This window comes from Lolium perenne, chromosome 3 (assembly GCF_019359855.2).
Source record: "Lolium perenne isolate Kyuss_39 chromosome 3, Kyuss_2.0, whole genome shotgun sequence".
Classification (NCBI taxonomy): domain Eukaryota; kingdom Viridiplantae; phylum Streptophyta; class Magnoliopsida; order Poales; family Poaceae; genus Lolium; species Lolium perenne.
Window position 1 is genome coordinate 196,443,662 of NC_067246.2, and position 17,037 is coordinate 196,460,698.

At 49.1% G+C, this 17,037-nt stretch overlaps 1 protein-coding gene across 3 annotated transcripts; it reads left to right on the forward strand.

Moving 5' to 3' along the window:
- Window positions 1-565: 565 nt before the first annotated feature.
- On the forward strand, window positions 566-9,529 carry LOC127343004 (S-type anion channel SLAH2). 3 transcript variants are annotated; one of them, XM_051369072.2, is made up of 3 exons: window positions 566-753; window positions 7,308-7,951; window positions 8,073-9,529. In XM_051369072.2, exons 2-3 carry the CDS (start codon window positions 7,325-7,327, stop codon window positions 9,243-9,245), a joined length of 1,800 nt encoding a protein of 599 aa, XP_051225032.1. In that variant the 5' UTR covers window positions 566-753; window positions 7,308-7,324; the 3' UTR covers window positions 9,246-9,529. The 3 variants fall into 3 exon arrangements, with proteins under 3 accessions (XP_051225032.1, XP_051225033.1, XP_051225034.1); XM_051369073.2 differs by lacking the exon at window positions 566-753 and adding an exon at window positions 6,970-7,075; XM_051369074.2 differs by lacking the exon at window positions 566-753 and adding an exon at window positions 7,035-7,179.
- Window positions 9,530-17,037: the final 7,508 nt, after the last annotated feature.

The following is a 17,037-nucleotide window of genomic DNA, read 5'->3' on the forward strand; positions in this document are numbered from 1 at the left end:
TAGACTTGTATCATATGGATAATACTACTGTACTATGGCCAGCCTAGCTAATGAGCACATGCGAACACAAATTCCCCCACTGCGACAGTGCATTCGTGCCCACTTTCAATCCAAGCTAACGTCGGACTTGACGCAGAATCGACCATCAAATCTGGATCCAATAATAACTTTTCGACTCTGCCAAGGCCAAGACTAGAACCTTCCCGAGTAGAAGCCTCACGGTATAGTACAGGAGCTAGATCCTACCTGGCAGTTGGCATCCACGAAAATGCCCACTGGCCTCGTTTCAAGAAAATGGCCACTTGGCCCCTGACGCAGATCGGTGGCGTCCACTTGCTCATCGCCACTCACCGACGTCGTACTACGATCCATGTCGCAAGGCACAAACCCCTGATCTCTATCGTGCAAGACCTAAAAATCCCTCCCCGGAATTGCCGGTTATGTTCTCACAATCATGCGCATTAATTCCCTTGTCGATCGTCATTGACGCATCTGCTAATGATCTTTATCGCCCGCTCCCCTATAAAGGAAGGGGTTCTCTCGAGCTCAGCAGAGTGCGAGAAGCACTAGTGCCAGCTAACCAGCTTCTCGCCTCCTTCCCCCATCTCCCACACACTCTCCCAGCGCAGTTCATTGTTCGCCGGCCAGATCTTATCGGAAGATCGCCGCCGCCGCCGACGTCCGCGCATGCAGCGGTCAAACAAGTTGCACGGCATTGAGCTTGGAGAGTAGCGGCCCGGCACTACTAGCCAGGTATGTACCGCGCTAGCTAGTAATATACGCCATGCACTTCCCGCTTCAAGTTGATGGATACCTGCCGCGTCCCGCTTAGTTTAAGCTGCCCTGGGGATTACGGGATGCGATCGGTCGACGGGGACGTGAACGACCCACGCTCAAAGGATCGGGTGCTAGCTCGATCTGCCTGTCGTTTACGTGCGGATGTTGTTTGCACCGTCCTGTCCCTTGTCCGCTTGCTCGACCGAGCTACGGTCGTCTTCGTCGAGATTAGTTAAGTGCGTCGTACGGCATGTACTCGTGAGTTGACTAATGTTGTAGTAGCTGTCCACCATTAGCACTGATCGGTGTGCATCCTGTTGTGCTATGCGTAGTATGGTATTCTCCTACCAAGTCGATCAGTCACTGTCTCTGCCGTGATGTATCGTATAAGTTACTTGGCTCAGCTTGCAACCAGTGATGCATAGGTTCTGGTTACTTCCATCAATCACTTGACTTCTAGTATCAGACAAAATTCTTATCTCTTTCACTTGGAGATTTAAAAAAAAAACACAGTACAGATAAAGACATATCCATATAAACGCAATGCATGTAGATCCTACCCATTTGGAGTATATCCAAGAGACCCGATCTGGCGCGTATTGAGATTGGCCAAGTCGGCACGAACACCTCGCTGTTGATGTAAACATTGCCTTTCGCTCAAAGAAAATTATTAAGATCACCGTTCCTAAGGTGGTTTAAACCCCCAGATTGATAAACTACCTGCGAAGTATATGTGTTGGTGTATTAATCCAGCATTTGTATATAATGTGTTTTGGTTATTGAGCTGTGATATACTATTCTGCCGAAACTAATACTTAATGTGTGCTTAATAAAGGTATTAAATATCATAGTGAAAACACAAAACCTAAACTGGAAGGTGCTCTCATGCAACCATATATGATTTTTTTCATTTCTCGCCGAGCAGAGAAAATAACTATTTCTAAGTCACCACTAGAAGCATCCAATATTATCAGTATGGTATACAGAATTATGAGAAAAAAAAATCATCAAAAGGCCACAAATATCCACCACTGATTGATAAATACGACCAAGGGATAGTCACTGTTGAAACCATGACGTGTTTGTGGCTTAAAATAAACTGAATAATGATTAATGAGAAATGCATTTAATTAATATTGAGAGCGTGTGCTACTGTTACTTAACTGGTCTATATATATCACCACGTGTTCAGTACTTGTTCGACGACTTACATTAATTAAATCTTGGAGCCTGACGTACTGCATATAATATGAAAGTTTTTTTCTGTTTCTATGTATTGTTCATTTCTTCTTACTTAAATATAAAATATATATGGAGGAGGCGTTTTGGCTCATAGGAGGAAATGCTCCCATTATACAAAATAATTAAAAAATAATTTTAAAAATGACACAAAATTCTGACATAATTTTTTTGGTGTACATCATGACATTCTATGTTAGTGCACAAGTTTTCGTGGAGAAACAGAATTTTATGTGGCTTGTACAAAAAAAGACAAAAAAATGTCTTGTACGTAGTCATGTTATAGCATCAAAATTTGTCTTTTTATAGGAGCCACAAAAAAATTAGTTTTTTTTTGAAAACTTGTGTACGAACATAAAATGTGTAGATGTACATGTAAAATTTTATTTTAAATTTTTTGACACTTCGAAATGTTGATTCACATAATGGGAGCAAATGCTCCTATGAGCCAAAGTGAATATCCCAATATATAAACTATACTAACTATATAAACGATCGAGCATCACGTTGCGGTCAAACAAATTTCTTTGCATGCGGTTGGTTGGAGAGCAAAATCTTCCAAAAGTCCGAATTCAAAGATTGATCAACACGGAGAGAGGGTCTTGTCCTTAAATATTTCAGTGATATGCATCTCTGTCTGATGGGATTTGTTTAGGCTACGCTCATTTTCTCGCTGATGTCCCCATCATGGCTACCTTCCAAACATGCACCAGCTGCTTTCGAGTCCTTTAATCAAAGTTCGAGATAGCTACCAAATACAAGTAACGGTGCAATACTATTTCTGTGCACTGTGCATGGTACTTCTTTTTTTGAAACATGATGCATGATACATTTATTCACTTGCGTGGTGTAGTCTAAATCGGTTGCCTCTTGTTGTAGTATGGGAATCAAAATTTAGATACACGAGTTAACAGTACTAGCTTGTTCTAGAGAGTTGGTATTCAAACCATGATGTAAAGATGTTTTTAATTTTTCCTTGTACGTAAGAAAATCATATGTAAAGATGAGTTGAATTTTGCGCCGCTCCATGGTGATGCTGGGAATATTCGTCTCATCAACTCTTAGCAGCCAAGAAAGAGTGAGTTATAGTAGAGGGCGTCAAAATGTATTCTGGAAAAAGACAGAGCAGAGTGTGCAGACTGCAGACCATCAAGTAGCTAGAGCGGCCGACACCACCAGAATAAGAATTGAACCCCACTATGCAAATTAATTTCATGGGACAATATAATCGTCCATGATAAGGTCGCAAATAACTTTTCTGATTTTTGTTTCTTAACATTTAAGTAAGGTTGGAGCATACAAGCTGCAAGTTCTAGTTAATTAGTCCTCTGAAGTCTCAAAAAGTGCAGAGTAACGTTTTTCTCTCTCTTTGAGCGACCCAAAATTCCAAACATCTATGTACGGCATTCACTTCTGATTCTTGAGAAGACGATTATACTGGCCGTCAGCATCACAAGTCCCTTTTTTCTCCTCTCGATCCCGTCACCCTTTTTCCGTACACGTGATACCTCGGCAAAACTTGCACCCACTTGTAAGAAACTATTCCCTCCGTTCCAAAATAAAAGTATTGTAGGTTTATCAGATATACTAGATATATCTACATACTAAAATACATCTAGATACATTTATGTGGAGGCAAATCCGTAATACTTATTTTTGAAATAGAAGTGATAGAATGTTAGGAAATGCGCCTCGTCTGTACCACTATTTCGCATGAATAACACACATGGAGGGATGGAGTAATACACACTGGCACACATGGTTCTAGGGTAAGCTAAACATCCATTCTACTGGTCAAATCGAGGGCATGGATGTGGGCCTGAGGAGCAGCCGGACACACGGCTGCCAGGCAAGCTCGCGTTTTGTTCCTTTGACTGGCCACCTTTCTTTTTTCCACTCTGTCTTCCACTAGTTTTTCCCGCCTTGCACTAGTTCTTTCTCATCTTTTTGATATAGTATAAAATATACACTCACCAGCTACCTAGGCCAATTTCGATTCTACTTGGCTACCTCTATAATACTACGTATATACACACATTGTAACTCTTATAGCCACCACACCGCCATTATATAGCATCCCATCCATCGTTTGTTTTGGCTCCTCTTTTTATTTTTTATTTTTTAAAAGACTATCCAGTGAACTGCTTCTCAAGCAAGCATCACATTGGACATTTCCTCTCGCTCTCATTGCCTTTCCACAAGATCACAACCCATCAATTCCCCTGAACAATTTCGCAAGGCCAAGAGGTAAGTTGATAGATCCTAGGAACATCCATATAGTATTAGACTTTTGTGTAGCTATCCATTCGTTGGTGTCATAATTTTTCTGGTACTCTTAAGTTGTGGTTGCTAGAGAAACTTGGGGGTTTTGCTTCTTATTTCGTATATACATGTTTGTTTTGCTTACCTGGAAAGCAAGCGTTAGCTCTGCATGCCCTCCTGTCGGTTCTCTTGGTCGTTCTTGCATGGCGCATGCCAAAGTCTCAAACATCTTATTCCAAGCCAAAGTTCCAAACATCTTATTCCAAGCCATAATGTAGTGCCGCCAAAGTCACAACAACGAACTGCGATTTTTTGCTTCTCCCGCCCTTGTACCCGTACGCGTACGTACGTGATATATAGGCCGGCTAGTGAATGCGCCTCCATACCAGGGTTTTCGTATGAACGGTAGCGACGGTTGATGGTAGAGTGTTGAGCAGAGCTGAAATCACGTGGACACACGAAGGGCAGACTAAGCATCCGTTCTACTAGTACTAGTACGGGTCAAGGAGACGGCCTGGATTTCGGCCCTAGGTGCGCGCTTTCAACCTTTGACTCGCCACATTTCTCTTAATTTCCACGCTGTCATCCGACAATTGGCCGGAACTCCCTTTTTTTCCAACAATTAATTCCTTCCTTTTATCTCTCTCGACTACTAGTACAGTACTGTATTACTACCTCCGTTTCAAGGAATAAGACGCACACGTATTCCAAGACAAATTTTGACCATAAAAATTGAGCAACAAAATCTTTATTATATTATGTGTAATTAGTATTGTTGGATTCGTATTGAAACACACTTTTCAATCATACTAATTTCATGCAAACAATCTTTTATCTATTTGAAGTAATTATTAATCAAACAAAAAATATGTAAAACGAGGATGCCTTGTTTATTGAAACAGAGGTAGTATTAATAAAGGACATACCACCCACCAGCTACCTAGACATGCTTGGCTAACTCTATATATACACCCAATGCAACCCTTGCAGCCACCACACACACCTTTATCTCGGATAGCATCGATTGTTTGTCTTCGCTACACTTTTCGAAAAAAAGATTGTTTGGCTGCTACTATATAGCTATAGCTAGCATCTTTCTCTCGTTCGTTGCCTTTCGACAATCCATCTCTTCGATCCCCCAAGGCCCAAGCTGATTCCCCGGCCCCAACAGGTAAATAATGGATAGATCCTAGGAGCATATGCATGCACATCCATGCGTTATAGCTGCCCATGCTGGTGCCCATGCTTTCGTGTCATGTCATATTTTGTGGGTGCTTTGTAGTTGTGGTTGCTAGAAGAAGCAGAAAGTGTTCTTTCTTCTTGTCTATCACATATACGTATATATTTGATTTGTTTTCCTAGCAAGCTATACCATTAGCTCCGCTGGCCTGTCGGGCTCCCGTTCTCCTTGTTGCATGGCTCATGCCATGTGGCTGGGAGCATCAATACGTGTACTAGGCGTAGCTTGTAGCTTGCTAGGAATACTATGTACTAACAATTAGTCTCTGATGAATAATGCTTATAAAGCTAGTAAAAATTGAAAATTTATGAAGTTTTTCTAAGTATTTTTTCGAAATGGGGAACATAGCCTGGCCTCGGAACTTAATTATAAAGTTTGTCTAAATATAAAGAGAAAAAACAAACATCTAGAAAATGAAAATAATATATCATAAAAATGTATTATGCAATAAATATACTAATATTGATTTGATATTGTAAGTTCACATATATTTTATATAACACTGATCAAACTTAGAGGATGCTGACTCTTAACTTAATTAAAAGGAGTAGTCTGCCTATGATCGAGGGGAGATGCAATTCTGGGTCACATCTAGGGAAGGTAGGCCCAATCCGGTGATACACGGAAACACCGGTTTACAAGCTGACAGAATATGACGTGCCTGATCTGATCTGTAGTTAACTATAGTTTCCACAGTGTATAGCTAGCTAGCTACTAGCCAGATTGCAACATCACAGTGGTTATTCTCAGGGCAACAGGTCAAAGATTTTATCTTAGTTCATGTGTACATCCTGTGTCTAACTAGCCTGTCCGGCTTTAGCTGGCCATGAGTACATGTTGGGTTTCTACACACGAGTTCCATGGCTCCGGCCTGTGCGGAAACGTCAAAACTTGTGGCTATCACTTGAACTCCCGTACGTGCGCTTATGGTGCAGATAGCTTGATGCAACTTAACTTACGATTAACGTAAGCGAAATCACATGGATGTCACAGTGTTTGCGACCTTATTCGCATGTAAGTCTTTCTATTGGCTGCCGTATTGAGTTTCGCTGTTCTTCCGTTAAGAAAATGATTCTGGGGGCGCTGCTTCGCGCTTTTATCGTACTACCTTTGCGCCGAGCAGATTATCGAAAGTGACCGGAAAAGGCTTACGATCCATTGACCTGATGCCGTAGCACTGTGTCATGGAAGCAGACCGTGAAGAAGATCTTCTCGTGAGGAAGTCGCGCGCGCGTGTCAAACTTTGACAGGGTGAAACAGGCAAGCTTTTCTGCGGCGGACGGCGACGGCCCTTGGCGGTACACCGAACCTTCGCGATATATGGCATGCGGCCGTCGCCGTCGCCGGCCGCCGGCGTGCTCTGCCGGTCCGCTGGCATGCACACACCATTAGCGTTCAGGCGCGCGCGCGCATGCCGAAAATAAAGGAATCGTCGCTTGGAGTTTTCCATACTTTGCTAGCTCTATAAATGGAGCACCGAGCGGAGCTGCAACTTGACAGTCCCATACTTGCTTCCGGGGGTCACGGAAAAATCAGAACCGTCTCGTAGTTCTCCAGGTAAGGATGCACTGCTAGGAGTAGGAGTAGGAGTAGGATAGGATCGAGATCGATATGGCAAGGCTCGCCTTACGGGAATGCCCAACAGTGCTACGGCCGAATTGGTGTGTCTGGTATTGCGGTGCTTGATTTACATGCTTCAGTTTCTTGATATACTGTAGGTGCTTTCTGTTGGTCTTCTTCTGGCGGCATGCTTAGTTTGCTAACTGGAGTTCTCTGCACAATTCTTCAGCTTTCTTGATCATCGGCATGGAGTTGGGAAGAGACGTGCAGATCAGAATGGCCTCCCAGCTCAACGAGCAGTCCTCCAGAGAATCCCTCCCGTCGCTGTTCATCCAGGTCCCGTCGCGGACGATAGCCGGCTTCGACTGCGTTGGCCACGACACCGTCATCACCATCCCGGCGCCGGCAACCCCGCCACCGGTTGCCGCCGTGCCCGCCTACGACGACGCGCACATACCCTACGCCCTCTCGCTCAGCATGCCGGCCTCGCCGTCGGGGTTCCACCTCTCGCAGTTAAGGACGGCGTCGTCCGTGCGCCGCGACGAGGCTCCTGCCGTGACCAAGCCGGCCGGGCGGGAGGCCGAGGCGAGCTCCCCGCGGCTACTGAAGCAGACGCGGTTCCACTCGCAGCCCATCCTCCACGCGTCCAAGCTGCTGAACGAACCGCCGCGGCGGGCCGACACCACGCGCGACAAGCGGTTCGACCCCTTCAAGACCTTCTCCGGCCGCCTCGAGCGGCAGCTCTCCAACCTGCGTGGTCACCCCATCGACCTCCACTCCCCCGACTCCAACATATCCGAGGAGACCGACCAGGTTCCGGGCACCGACCGATACTTTGACGCCCTCGAAGGGCCCGAGCTCGACACTCTCAGGGTAAGGAAGCAGTGTGTAATTAACCTGTTAGTCACTGGCTAGAGCTAGACACCAGAATCGTGGACGCACGTGTTTATGTCGTCGATGAAGGCTAAAAGTTATTTTTGTGCGTTACGTGCAGTCGACGGAGGTGGCGGTGCTGCCGAGCGACGAGAAGTGGCCCTTCCTGCTGCGGTTCCCTATCAGCGCCTTCGGGATGGTGCTCGGCGTCAGCAGCCAGGCAATCCTGTGGAAGGCGCTGGCGACGGCGCCGCCGACGGCGTTCCTCCACGTCAGCCTCACGGTGGCGCACGTGTTGTGGTACGTCTCGCTGGCCCTGATGGGGCTCGTCTCCTGCATCTACCTGATCAAGGTCGTCTTCTACTTCGAGGCCGTCCGCCGCGAGTTCTACCACCCGATCCGCGCCAACTTCTTCTTCGCGCCGTGGATCGCCTGCCTCTTCCTCGTGCAGGGCGCGCCGATAGAGATGACCCAGGTGCACCACGGCGTCTGGTACCTGCTCATGGCGCCCATCTTCTGCCTGGAGCTCAAGATCTACGGCCAGTGGATGTCCGGAGGCCAGCGCCGGCTGTCCAAGGTGGCCAACCCGTCCAACCACCTCTCCATCGTCGGCAACTTCGTCGGCGCGTTGCTCGGCGCCAAGATGGGCCTCCGCGAGGGCCCCATCTTCTTCTTCGCCGTCGGCCTCGCACACTACATCGTCCTCTTCGTCACGCTCTACCAGCGCCTCCCTACCAACGTCACGCTCCCCAAGGAACTTCACCCGGTCTTCTTCCTCTTCGTCGCCGCGCCCAGCGTTGCATCCATGGCCTGGGCAAAGATTAATGGCAAGTTCGACAACGGCGCCCGGGTAGCATACTTCATCGCGCTCTTCCTCTACATGTCACTGGCTGTGCGCATCAACTTCTTCAGAGGATTCCGGTTCTCGCTGGCTTGGTGGGCCTACACCTTCCCGATGACTGGCGCGTCCATCGCGACCATCACGTACGCCACGGAGGTGACCAACTTGCTGACGCGGACGCTCTCGATCGGGCTCTCGGGCATCGCCACCGTCACCGTCGCCGGCCTGCTGGTGACCACCATGTTCCACGTCTTCGTGCTCAGGGACCTCTTCCCCAACGACGTCTCCATCGCCATCACCCGGAGGAAGCCCAAGTTCAGCAAGATTCTCGCGCACTTCCGCTCCTCCAGCTCCGACATGAAGGACCTCGTGCTCTCCGTCTCCAAGTCACCCAACTCCGACTCCGACTCCACCACAGAGACATCGGTGACCAAAGGCAAAGCAGAGCCTTAGATCCCGCGCGCTGTGCTCTCTGTTACGTATAGCTAGCTCCATAGCTGTACATAATACTTCTCTGTCTCTTGGACAAAATAGCTTCCACAGATGATGGGAAGCATGCAGCTGCTCGGTGTAATTACAATGGTTGCAGTTGCACACATACCGTAGGAACGAAGGCGCGCCGATATCCTTGGAGCAAAGTTTGCAGTGATGAGGATGTAATGTGAGGAATGCATACGGAATATAATGTGTATGCACTGTCTGGTTTGAAAAAAAAAAAAGAATAAACCATGAATATTACGTTTGTATCTTTGCGCGAATCATTTTCCAATACGACATGTTTATTCTGTAACGAAACAAAATGTTGCCAGTGCGGGCATTGTTCACCTAAGAGCATTTCTGATAAATATCTTAAAACGGCATACCTTAGAACTGGTATAAGGTACCCTTAAATCCAGTTTTTTTTTGTATGATCTCACGCACCACAACATATGCCATAAACTTATACTGTGAATTTCAGAGAAAAGCATCGGCCGACACAAAGATCATCTAATGATATCCTCTAGCGAGCCGCAGTATCCTCTACCACCCATGCCAACTTATACTTACCCTCTTCAACCGCTTGCGCCAGCACCAGCTAGCTTATGCTTCCGGACTCGTGCTCCTCCACCATCGCCTACATAGCTCCACCTCCGTCGGTCAGTTTGCGCAAGTACAGAGGACCGCATGAAGGCAGATCTTATGGAGCACATCCCACCCACCTTGTCGAGTGAGAGCCGCTAGACCGTGAGAGGCCTATGCATATCTGTGCTCTCTTCGGCAGAATCGCCAGCGGTGCTCAGCTTCCTCATTCTCTTCGGAGCTCCGCGGCGGCTCGGGAACTCCCCGCCCCCAGGATGAATAATCCTCCCGAGGCGGGAACATTGTGGATAAGATGGTCTGGTTCCGAATTTGGTGGGTATTTGGTGAATTTGGTGGCGGAAAAGTGGAGGGGCGGTGGACAATTCTGCAAGATTTTGGCCGTAAATCCGCCTCCGCCCACCACACATATCGTTCGGAGGGGCCGATTTAAGGCGGGCTTTAAAAAAAATTTAAAGGGTAGGCAATTCTTATGTCGATCCGATTTTTAAGGTTTTGACCCAAACCCCCTTTTAAGGGATATATGCTAGAGATGTTCTCTAGGGCTGCTCCCCGTTTCTAGTTGAGATCTTGTTGCGGTCAGAAACCCACCGGCGAGCAGCGACGGGCAACACAGTAGAGCCGGGAGGCTCCCAGGACTGCGGCTGGCCCTGGTCCCTCCGAGCGACGGCCCGCAAAGACTCGGCACGCACGTCCGATGCTGGTGCAAGGGCGTGCCACCTGACCTATACCTGGTCAGGAAGGTGATGGATGTGCCTCGCTTAGTTTCCTGCATGGCATACACGTAAACATTAAATACGAGCCTCGATCGGCTCTCAGGTTGTCCTGTGAATCGGCTCAAAGAGCCAATCCACCCATGATTCGCACGAGGTGTACGAATATATGGTGGTCCTGCTTGATCAATATAGAGCTAAAACGATCTACTACGATTTAGGGTTTTCACCACATAATCGGAACATCCTACTCGTGATTGAGCCTGGCGGCCACGCACGGTGATCGTAAACCGTCCCTAGATAAGGCCTAAAAATCAACACGAGGTTGATCCCCGGAACATCCTGTCTAGGGCTAGCAAACTACACCCTACGCGCCACTGGATCCTTCAATCCGTTTGTAAGGCCTAACTATGCAGATATTAAACTAATCCTTGACGAACAAGGAGCAATCATAACGGATCGGATCTACTAAATAATGATCAAGCGGGGTGCCGCCCTTACACCTAAGATAGGCGTAAGGGCGGCTAGACGTCTCAGGGTTGCACGACGACAGCATATGATACGAGGAACAATGCTAACCCTAACACGTCTAAGATAACTACGTTGCTCGCCATCAAAAAAGCTTCAGTACGAGCAACGCATGAACAGCGAATAAACTTGTACTGCCTAGATCGCAAGATGCGATCTAGGCAGCATGATGCTTACCCGGAAGAAACCCTCGAGACAAGGGAGTTGGCGATGCGCCTAGATTGGTTTGTGGTGAACGTGATTGTTGTTTATTTCATAAACCCTAGATACATATTTATAGTCCGTAGACTTTCTAATCGTGGGAATAATCCCAACCGGGCACGAGCCAAACTCTATCCTAATCGATACGTATCCTACTATATTACAGATACACGGGCAAACTAGCCCAAACTTTGCATATAAGGCCGATTCACGTATATTCTTCCATGTATATCCTTCAAGCCCATCTTGATCGCGGCCCACCTCTGATTCGGTCAAATTCTGGTGATAACACATGCTCCCCTGGTTTTGGAATTGATAATTCCGAAATCACTCCGCTTTTTTCTTCGTCGGGTCATGTCGTGGCAGAACCGTCGCAGTATCCTTCATCATGATGCCTTGCCTTTTCCACTTCTCCGCGTGACCTGGCAAAAACTTTTTTGTTGGGCACCACTTCCTCGGAAACTGCTGTGGCATTAAATCTCCACTATACCCCCTTTATTTAACCGTGCCGAACGGTTTGCCACTTCGTCCCCTTGCTCTGCTCCGGCCATCGGCACCTAAAAAACCCTCTTTCCCTGTAGCAATGTCTTCCTCTTCCTCCATCTCCTCAGGCCTCTCTCTCCAATCTTCCTCTTCGAGCGAGCAGGAGTGGAACTTTGATCCCGTGCCAGATGGCCCACCCGAAGCACTCGTCGGGTCAGATGGTGACTTACCTCTGACCGATGGGGAGGATGACCTCGAGTTCCTCATCGAAGGGGAACTGAAGAGCGAGAGCGAAGACGACCTCCATTCCTGGGCGAACTCCACCTCCTCCGACGAGGAGGAGGAAGAAGAAGAAGCAGAGGAAGAAGAGGAAGAGGAGGAGGATGATTCCTCCTCCTCCGCTGGGTATCCGCCGGCGAAGCGCTTCCGCGCTTGGGCGGACAGCGAGGATGATGATGATGACGAGGAAGAAGAGGCTCCGGCCGAGGGCTGGGGCAGCAGCGACGAGGAACTCTCTGGAAGCAGCGCCGACGGCAGCTACAATGGCGACGATGAGGACAGCGATGACCCCTAGAACAGGGGCCAATTAGTGTAGGACTAGTAGTAGCAGTGCACTAGGCATCGGATCCCCCTTTTGAGAGCCATCGGCTCTTTCTTGTAAAGCCGCTCCTTTGAATCAATAAGAATTGTTCTTCCAATTTGACTCTCAATTAATCCAATTTCAAGTCTTCCGTTTGCCGCACCAAGACCGATAGCAACGTATCGGACTTTTCGCCTCAGATGCCCATGAAGCCAGACTCAGATACCAATTAGACCGTCAGTCAAGCACTTCTCAAATTCAGACTGTAATTTGATATCTGACCATAATACTTTGCAATCCTATAGCCGATGGCTGTTCATCGGCTGTTTTGAGAATCCAGTCTCCTCCATTTTTTTTGCAGCAACAGGACGGTCCAAACCCTGTAGATGACGACGGCTTCCCTTTCAGGCTCCTTTCCGCAGCTCTAGTAGTCTTCTTCTGCAACAACTCACCGCTTTCGAAGGAGGTTATGATGCAGGGTCAGCCGATGCAACTCCAATCGGCTCCCAAAAACAGAGTGTCTACCAAATCAGCTGCCCCCCGAGCCTCAGTTAAGGTGAGAACAGTGGCGAGGATACACAGTTCAGTCCAAGGGCCTTGAACTCAGGCAATTGAGACAGCCACCATGCAGAGGTCCTAGTCATTCCTACGAGCGTAGCTGAGAAAGTGGCCAACTTAGCCAGGCCGACGGTAGATACACCGGAGCCGATCACCTTTTCTTCCTTTGAAAGCCGATATTGCAGACGAAACACCGACGGCCTAATGAGTAAAAAGTTGGAGGTTAGCCTTGAGGCTGAACTGAAAACCGACCTGGTCGAAATCCGTGTCTTGAACACGCAGCTGGTAGATCTTGTGTAATTGTACTAGAGTCGATGGCTGTGCATCGGCTTTGTTTCTTAGCTCTAAAGTCGATGTCCGTGCATCGGCTGTATACCATGAGAATTTTTTTTTACTGGCCGATTTTTCTATCGGCCCCCAATATTTCACTGCACACATGTTCATCTGATTAGGTGCCCCCCGAGCCGAATCTGCCAGGTAACTGCGGATATCGGCTCTGTAGTTAGCCAAGGCACTGTATTTGCACGTCGGCACCGGTAGGACTAATGTTGATTTTCTAGCTCATCAGCCGACGTAAAACCGCTGCCCATTAGATCGACGTTGAACACAGGCAGAATGTGTGGTGAGGATAATTTTGGCCGATTGCTGGAATCGGCCTCCACGTTGATCGAGGCGCTCAATGAAGGTTTTGCAATGTCCCTTCATAGATCTTTGGGGCCGATCCCAAGGATCGGCCTCGCCACGTTTGTCCATAGGCTTGTTCTTGCTATACGGTCAGGCCGGTGGATAAGACCAGCCTAGCCCCATCCTTTGTCATATCGATGCGCTCGCAGTCGTTCAAATTGATGCCTGAGAGTGGCTCTTGGCCTGCTGTCTCCCAAGCGTTCATGCCAGCCGTTGAAATCTCGGCTGAGTCATCTGCATGGACGACCTCTACCTCATCTCCATCCCACTGTATTACGCATTGGTGCATCGTGGATGGAATGCAACAGTTGGCGTGGATCCAATCTCTTCCCAGCAGGACAGCATAGGTACTTTTGCTATCGACAATAAAGAACGTCGTAGGGATGGTTTTTCTTCCTACGGTCAGATCCACGTTCAGAACACCCTTGTGCGTCAGACGCTTGGCCGTTGAAATCGCTCAGTGTCACGTTGGTCTTGATCAGATCCGAGCTAGAGCGTCCCAACCGACGTAGCATGGAGTATGGCATAATGTTGACTGCCGCTCCGGTGTCCACCAGCATCTTGTTGACAGGCTGCCCATTGATATAACCTCGCAAGTACAGGGCCTTCAGATGTCTGTAGCTTCTTTCTCGTGGCTTCTCAAAGATAACCGGCCGTGGGCCGCAGTCAAGTTGTGCCACGGGTGCCTCGTCTAATCCTGGAGCACTAAACTCCGTTGGAAGGATGAACACCATGTTTGTGCCAGCCGATGTTTTATCATCGGCTTTCCTTTGCTTGGGGCGCCACTCCATTTTTTGTGGTCGACCCTCTTCATCCAGGGTTCGCTGAATTTTCGCGGCCAGATCAGGCCGCGCCTTCCTTAGCGTGTGCAGGTATAACCTTTCGGCTTCCTCCAAGCCACGCAGTCGCTGAACCCTACGCTTTTGGGAACGGCTGAGTCCATCAGGGCACCACCTTGGCCGGTGGTACCTGTCTTCTTCTTCTTCATCATCGTCTTCCAAATCCTCGAGATCTTCCACCCGAGGGGACTCAGCGTGCTTGTACCGAGGCGGGAGAGGCCCTAGACGTTTGAACACAGACACGTTAGCTGCATCCTTCCTCTTCTGTCTACATTCTGGGCAGTTGCCGATGGTAGGCAATCGGCTCATTCCTGAATCCCAGCAGTGTCTGAAGAAGGGACAGTCCTAGTGCCTATCCTCGTCGTCTTGCTCCCTTGACTTTTCCTTGGCACGGCGCTCGTACTTCTCCTCATCGCGATCACGCCGACGATGTCTCCTGGCATCGCTAGCCAGACGGTCTCTTTCACCATCGTCGTTGGGTCGTCGGCGTTGGTCATATTGACTCACACACTTGTTGAGGAGGTGATCAGAGAGAGGTCGCTGATATCTCACATTCCTTACTTCTCCCTCTGTGATGTAGCGCTTGCCATCGTGACGGAGCCGATCGCGTGGAATGGCTTCCTCTGTGTCCTTGCTACGAGAGCAGCTGCCCTCGTCTCCGTCCTTACCAGAGTGGTGTCCAGGTCCTACCATGTTGATGTTGAACGAGAATCTTGGCTGGCACCCTCCAGGGTAAGTGCACTCCACCATGTTAACGGCGGGGAAGGGGTGAGTGTCGACTTTCATGGCGTACTGGTTGAAAATTAGACGTCCTTGTTCTATCGCCATTTGGATCTGCTGACGCCACACCCTGCAGTCGTTGGTGGTATGGGAGAACGAGTTATGCCATTTGCAGTATGGCTTTCCGTTCAGCTCCTGTACCGTGGGGATTTTGAGGCCTTCGGGTAACTTCAGCTGCTTCTCCTTAAGTAAGAGGTCGAAGATTTGCTCAGTTTTAGTTACGTCAAAATCAAACCCTCTGGGCGGACCTGGTGGCTTAACCCATTTGCAGGACACGGGGGTTGCCCCCCGAGTCCATTCAGCCACTGCTACCTCTTGATCTCCCGCAGAGCCTCCGTCTTCATCCGCCTCAACCAGGACTACCGCACGCTTGAATTTGTCCTGGTACAAGTCTGGGTGGCGCTGTTCATATAACGACAGTTTCTGAACCATGGCGCCAGTGAAGGGTAGTCTGCTTGGGTGGCCATATCCTTGATTGGTGATGCAAGGCCCACCACTGCCAACTCGACTGCTTCTTTTTCAGTCACACGAGCCGAATAACATCGGTTCCTAACAGTTCTGAAGCGCTGGACGTATTCTGCCACAGTTTCTCCACGCTTCTGACGTATTTGTGCTAGATCGGCAATGCCGGCCTCGGAAGCCTCTGAGTGATACTGCATGTGGAACTGCTCTTCCAACTGCCTCCACGTCCGGATTGAGTCTGGCGGCAGCGATGTGTACCACCCGAAAGCCGATCCTGTGAGGGACTGTGCGAAGAACCTCACACGCAGCTCATCTGCTGCTGAGATCGTGCCCAGCTGTGCCAAATATCGGCTCACATGCTCGATGGAGCTGGAACCATCTGATCCATTAAACTTGGAGAAATCAGGGAGCCGATATTTGGGTGGTAGCGGGATCAACTCGTACTCGTTGGGGTACGGCTTGGAATAGCCGATTGTCCTTCTTTTCGGCACCATGCCGAACTGGTCTCTCAGGATGGTACTGATCTGATCCGCGGTGCTGGCTGCAGGAGTCGAACTCGAAGATTCACGGAGTGGCATACTTAGCCAGCCATGCTTGCTTTTCCAGCTCTGAGCCAACTGCAGGAGCTGAGCTCTGGAGGTTTGTCGGAGTGGCATACTTAGCTAGCCACGTCTGCTTCTCAAGATCTGTTCCCGAAGTTCCTCCTGTTGTTCCAAAGGTCCCTGTTGTTGCAGTCTGGTTTGTGAGTGCCCAGTTACTGCAGTCTGGCACGTATGTGCACGTGTATCCGTGAGGGATCTCCTTCGGCGCCTCATGCAAGAACTGGTAGTCACTAGGGTCACCACCGATCTTGTAGACGACGTATGCCGGTGAACTCGGCACTTCTGGTGCTGCCAACGCGAATGGCAGCGGTGGACGGGACTGGAGTGGCATCTCTCCTTGGTAAGTCCCGAGAGCTGGTCCTGACGGAGAGTATGCGATGCCTCATGCTTTCCTGGATCACCCGAAGAGCGACACGCTCCAAAGTGTTCACCAGGCTCTCAGAATGGCGGTGTAGCGAATGAGCTACCATAAAGTTAACCTCCTGACGCAGGGACCTGGTGCGTTCTTCTGACGGGGCGGACAGGTCCACTCCATCGAGCGCGCCTTCAGGTGAGAACCCTTTCCACCTGATGCCATGTGAGCGGGTTCTGTGAAAAGAGCCGATGAGGTCGGCTTCGAGGATCGCTGACCTCGTCATACTTCTTCTTGAGTTCCTCGCCGATCCTCGTACGTGATGGGGTGCCGTCCGCCATCTCAGATGTAGATGGCGATGCGGTTGATGTCGAAGACGGTCCCAC